This window comes from Vigna unguiculata, chromosome 2 (assembly GCF_037176805.1).
Source record: "Vigna unguiculata cultivar grain cowpea cultivar isolate G323 ecotype 2 chromosome 2, ASM3717680v1, whole genome shotgun sequence".
Classification (NCBI taxonomy): Eukaryota; Viridiplantae; Streptophyta; class Magnoliopsida; order Fabales; family Fabaceae; genus Vigna; species Vigna unguiculata.
The window spans coordinates 30,643,241-30,648,630 of NC_140793.1; the positions used below are offsets into that span (position 1 = coordinate 30,643,241).

A 5,390-nucleotide genomic window follows, 5' to 3' on the forward strand; every position below is an offset into this window, starting at 1 on the left:
ATAAAAAAAATACTATGTAAATAATAAAATATTTTTTGTTCTTAAATATTAATATTAGTAGCTTCTTAAATTTGTACATGTTAAACCATTAAATATTTTATTTTTATAATAAATCTAAATAATGACTTTAAAAAACTAATTTAATAAAAAAAAAACAACGTGATGGTTAGAAAATGTCCGGGAGTTAAATCAATTATCTTAAATACACGTGTTTCCTAATAATAAATCAATTATAACTTTACAATATTTTGTATTTTAATTTAAATTTATTTTAACTTTAACTTTTTTTTTTTAAATTTAATTTTGGTTTAATTAGCCAGATGATACAACTCTTTTATATATGTGTCACTTTGGTAATCAGTGGCGGAGCCACATAGGAGCGGGTGAGAGCCACGACCCCCCAACTTTTTTATTTTTTTTTTTAAGTTTTATGTATTTAAAATTTTTTAAATTGTATATTTTTAATTTTTTTAAATTATGTGTATCATTTTAAATTAGATAGTAATATACTGAAAATTAATAAAAAAAATTAAGTATTTTTTTTATAAAGTAAATCATTTAATTTTAATAAATAGTACAATATAAAATTAAATATAATAAAAAAAATTGTTGAGATCATTTTTATTTTTTTTCACATTATTTTTTATGTTTTTTCACGTGTTGTACTCATTTCTTACTTTTACCTAATTTCTTTTGTTACCGAAAAAAAAAAGTTTAACAGAAAATCATTATTTTTGTCCTCATCTTTTTCATATCTTCTCTTATTCTTAAAGGAAAAAAAAAAAATTCTTTTGTCTCACTAGTGCAATACTTGTTTAATATTTAGCCCTATTTTTTTTTTTATCTCATTACCCTTTTGTATATTCATTTTTTATGAAAAGAGAAAAGCAAATAATGTATTATGTGATTTTTTATAGAGGATTTTTAAGTGTAACTTGATTATCATAATTATTTTTAGTAATTATGTCTCTCAAGTTTTGATTAAATTATAATAAATTATTTTTTTAGTCTTAAACTTGTTTTATAGATAAGTATATTGATAAAAAGAATTAAAGAATAAATTTATTTTTTAAAAATTGATAAAAAAGAAGTGAAGATGAGAACAAAATCTTGTGATGACTTTTGAATCGATATATACATATTAGTAAAATAGAAAATCAATATTTTGCAGATAATATGATTATTTATATTGAAAATAAAAATAGCTAAAAGATGTAGTTATGATTCAATTATTTGATAAGTTCAAGAATATGAAAAAAATGAATGATAACAATATTATTTAGATATATGTATTTTTTGTTATAATTATAGCTATATTAAATTACATATTAATTTTTCCTGAATTAGTGACAAAAATCTTAAATATATAAATTAAGTATATTATTTTGGCTCTCCCAGAAATTTTGGCCAAGATCTGTTGGTAACCGTTATTTAAAATGTGTCAATCAAATCACAACCTTTTGAATATAAATATCAATACTTAATCTTTTAAGTCATTTTAAATATCAATATTGTTCAAGACATTAATAATTTGTTTATTGTTTCTGAAAAGAACCTAATTAATGTATTTTCTCAAAGGTAGCTCCATCCAACTAATCAAATCTTTAAGTTTACATTAAATTATTTTAAAAAAATATTTAATCAACTACTCTCTAAATATATTAATATACTACCAAATTTATTTTATCACGTAACCTTTTTCTCACTTTTCACTCTCTTCTTTCTCAATTTAAACGATCTCACTTCTCACTCTATTTCACCATTTTTTTTATCTTTCCCAACCCATTAGTCCAAACAAAATATTAGGTTAATAATCTTAAACTATGAAAAAATTCATATAATATTGATAATTAGGCTTACCAGATAGGTTAATAAATAATATTATGAAATTAGTAATACTAAATGAGGAGTAATAAAAGTCTTGTAAATGTAATTATTTATACCTCTAAATTGAAAGACGATAAAAGTACTACCAGTAAAAATAAATAATATTTAAATACTTTATTCGATTATTTTAAAAAAAAAAAAACGTCTCTGCTTTCTCCATTAGCATCATTTGATGGAACAACAACTCCAAATATATTTTATCAATTAAATAACCAATTTGAACATTTGAATAATATAACGAGTAAACTAAATAAATTGAAAAAAAAAACTTAATAACAATTGTTTGGACCTTCCCATGTTAACAATGAGATATACCAAAACTCTTTAAGATGTCAAATAAAAACCATCAAGTGGATATGTAAACTTAGCAATTTCAGGACAATTGTTTCATACATGTGTTTAGGTTTTAAATTGTCCATTAGATCAATCCACTCGTCAAACAAGTGGAATCATTACCAAAAGATAATTTTTTGCTATATTTTAAATTATAAAAATGATTCACCCAGGAATACCTCTTTTTAGTTGTCATAAATACCTAATTTCTCAAACCTAAATCATTTTAACTTTGCTTTTAGAGAGACATATTCATAGGCCCATTCCATACCCACAAATCTAACAAATACAAGCAAACATTACTCTTAAGCCAAATCAGAATAATAGTGATAAATGATTTAACAGTAAAAAAAAATGAATTAATAAAATATCAAGGGACCACCACAATTCCGTATTGAATATTCTTTGATAGAGATGGGAAACTTCATTCATGATGCATGAAAAGGAAAATAGATTTATTTATATCGAAATAAATGAAAGTCCTTTTTATAGCGAAAAGAAAGACCAGTGAAATTGAGTGCATGAAGGAGAGAAAAGGGTAAGTAATTATCAATTAAATATTCTTACGGGTTAAGACTGAAGACAGTTAAGTGAGTGAATTTAGAATAAGATAACGAAGCAACCAACCACCATTCCAATTTCCTTTTATCGTTTCTCACCATCCACACGCAACTATAGTGGGGGCATTGCATATTCAATATTCTGGTGACTCAGAAATTCAACCATCGATTCTTCTTCAAATAGCGAGAGGAAAGGTAGGTTTGATGGTGCGTTAGCTAGCTCATGAAATTAATTGTCATTTTCTTTCATCTCAACTAATTCTTGTGATCATATAACAGATCAAGCTCAGAAACAGAGCTCACAATTGAATTGGTGTGTTGGTGATCGAGGATGAAGCAGAGAAAGGAAGAATCAGAAGGTGATGTTCATGAATCAATGGCGGAGGTGGTTCCTAGGTCACCGGTTCCGCCGCCGCCGCCACCTCCACTTCCGAAATTCTCAAAACCGAAGCCAGAAGAGAGTGTAACAAACCGAGAAATTGCCAAGTTTTGGAGGCAAAAGAGGATCGAGGAAGAGGACCACCTCCTTGCTGCTATCAAAGCTGCTGCTAGACTCCGTGCACGCAATCTCACGGTAGTTATTAATTATATCATTTATGTTTCATCAATTCAGAGTTTACGTGCAAAACACTATATTCAATATGAATCAAGCATTTACTAATTAACATTTAACCATTATTAATTCATTCCTCTATCATGAGTGATGTATAGGTTAACTGGCCTTGTTGTTCCACAAAAAAAAATGTTTGTTTGAGGAGTTGATTAATTATGTGTTATGTATGTGATATTATTGTGATTCTTCGTTTTGCATAATTTTATTCTGTGATTAATGTCTTACAGGAGCAAGATTATCAGAGATTCGAGTTGTCCCTGAACACCGATAGTGACCACGATGAAACCGAGAAAGAGACTGTGAAATGGAAAGCAGAGACAAATGTTCATAGCAAAGTTGCTCAGGAGCAAGAAGTGCGCGTTGGAATCAAGGATTGGTCAGTATATTTAATTTGTATTAATATTTATAATTTATAATACATGTAATGTGTAAATAATTTATTTTTTTCAGAAGAAGTAGTGTAGTCAATGAAAATTTAATTATAACAAAATAAGTTAAAGCATAAAAAAATTATATAAGTATATTTAACATTTTCAATATTAAAAATAAATTTAATAATGTGATACTCTTTTAATGAAAATTTGTAAATATTTCACTTATTTTTTTTATATTATGGTTGTTTAAAGTTTTATACTTAAGTATTATAATTGAAGAATTTGAAAATTTTGGTTAAAATTAAGAGAAAAACTCTGATTTGACAATTAATCAGACTTTATTACCAAAATGCCTGGATTAATTATTCTTCTTTCAGGGGACTTTTTTTCAAAAGTAATTCATAGAAAATAAATGGTTCAACAAAACAGTAGTTAAGAAAAACAGAAGAAATATTTGAGTCCTCTCAACTGTAGAAGAACTTTTTATTCTACAAGGTCCCCTGCTATTCCAGATAGATGCAGCAAGTTGCAGTTTCTATTCAATCGTTGACGTGACACAAAAAAGTTTAAAGCACATACATAATTGATAATTTCGGTTGAATTTTAGGCATCTTATTATTACAACTACGAAATATTTTTATTTTTATTTTTTTAAATTATTTTCCTTCTAATATTTTTGTTACAAAACTTAAATATGAAGCCTTAATAAGTCAAATTCAATTGGAGTTAAAAGGAAGTAATGTTGATTTTAGGATAAATATGACTGATTGGACAAAATAATGTATCTAGACTAGAAAAATTGCGTCACACTTTGGATTTCCATTGGTATGATCCCACAATATAATTTATGATATTACTAGCTCTAAACAAAATCATAGTTAATGATATTACCAAGTTTTTATTTTCCTAATTTTTTAATTTATAAATCATTTATTTAATATTAGAGAATATGATAATTTGTTGTGACGCGTGCAGGTGGACAAAAAGCAAATATGCGTATTTGAATCAACCGGCCATAGATTCCATGGATCTTCCTAAGAAACGAAGCTCTACCTATGTTCCCAATTTTCTCTCTTACAAGCCCAAGCCTTTGTATGCTTCTGCTATTGGTGTCTTTTAAGCCACATTGCATGCAGTTTGTTGATTAATAATTATCTAAAATTGCTGGTAGTTCCCACGTCCTTGTTTCATTTGTCAATTTTATTTTATTTTATTTTTTTGTGGGGGAACCCTTGTCCAGTGTTTGGTTTGTCATTCAAATGTGTGTCCTTGTCCTTTTATGTACAGTGCTTGACATGTTAAACAACATGTCACTGTTTTGTAATTTCTATTATCATCTATTGTTCCGTCTGGTTAATTATATGTGTCAGTGATAGAATTGCTGAATGAATATTGAAACTCTTGTTACATATACGTTATATTTTACAGGACAATGCCTTCTAAAGTAATTGAACCACCAAGTAAAATAATACTCAGTAAAACATATTTAATAATTATAATTTTTTTTTTTTTTATCATGCCATGCTTTTGTGCTGCATTCCACAAATATGAGATCAAATATTTGTAAATTGTGATATCATGATAGCAGATAATAATATAGAACCGGTAAACTTTGTTACGGTA

At 26.6% G+C, this 5,390-nt stretch overlaps 1 protein-coding gene across 2 annotated transcripts; it reads left to right on the plus strand.

The window, feature by feature from the left end:
- The first annotated feature begins 2,733 nt into the window (after nt 1-2,733).
- Nucleotides 2,734-5,124, plus strand: LOC114169146 (Big1). 2 transcript variants are annotated; one of them, XM_028054188.2, is made up of 4 exons: nt 2,734-2,975; nt 3,060-3,354; nt 3,621-3,769; nt 4,743-5,124. In XM_028054188.2, the coding sequence occupies exons 2-4, from the start codon at nt 3,112-3,114 to the stop codon at nt 4,885-4,887; spliced, it is 537 nt and encodes a 178-aa protein (XP_027909989.2). In that variant the 5' UTR covers nt 2,734-2,975; nt 3,060-3,111; the 3' UTR covers nt 4,888-5,124. The 2 variants fall into 2 exon arrangements, with proteins under 2 accessions (XP_027909989.2, XP_027909996.2); XM_028054195.2 differs by lacking the exon at nt 2,734-2,975 and having other exon boundaries at nt 2,994-3,354.
- Nucleotides 5,125-5,390: the final 266 nt, after the last annotated feature.

Bases quoted from the DNA above. Each gene is read 5' to 3' on its own strand.
- LOC114169146 (XM_028054188.2), top strand. From the start codon at position 3,112: ATGAAGCAGAGAAAGGAAGAATCAGAAGGTGATGTTCATGAATCAATG. The intron at 3,355-3,620 runs GTAGTTATTAAT...AATGTCTTACAG, and splicing joins TCCGTGCACGCAATCTCACG to GAGCAAGATTATCAGAGATT. The intron at 3,770-4,742 runs GTCAGTATATTT...TGACGCGTGCAG, and splicing joins CGCGTTGGAATCAAGGATTG to GTGGACAAAAAGCAAATATG.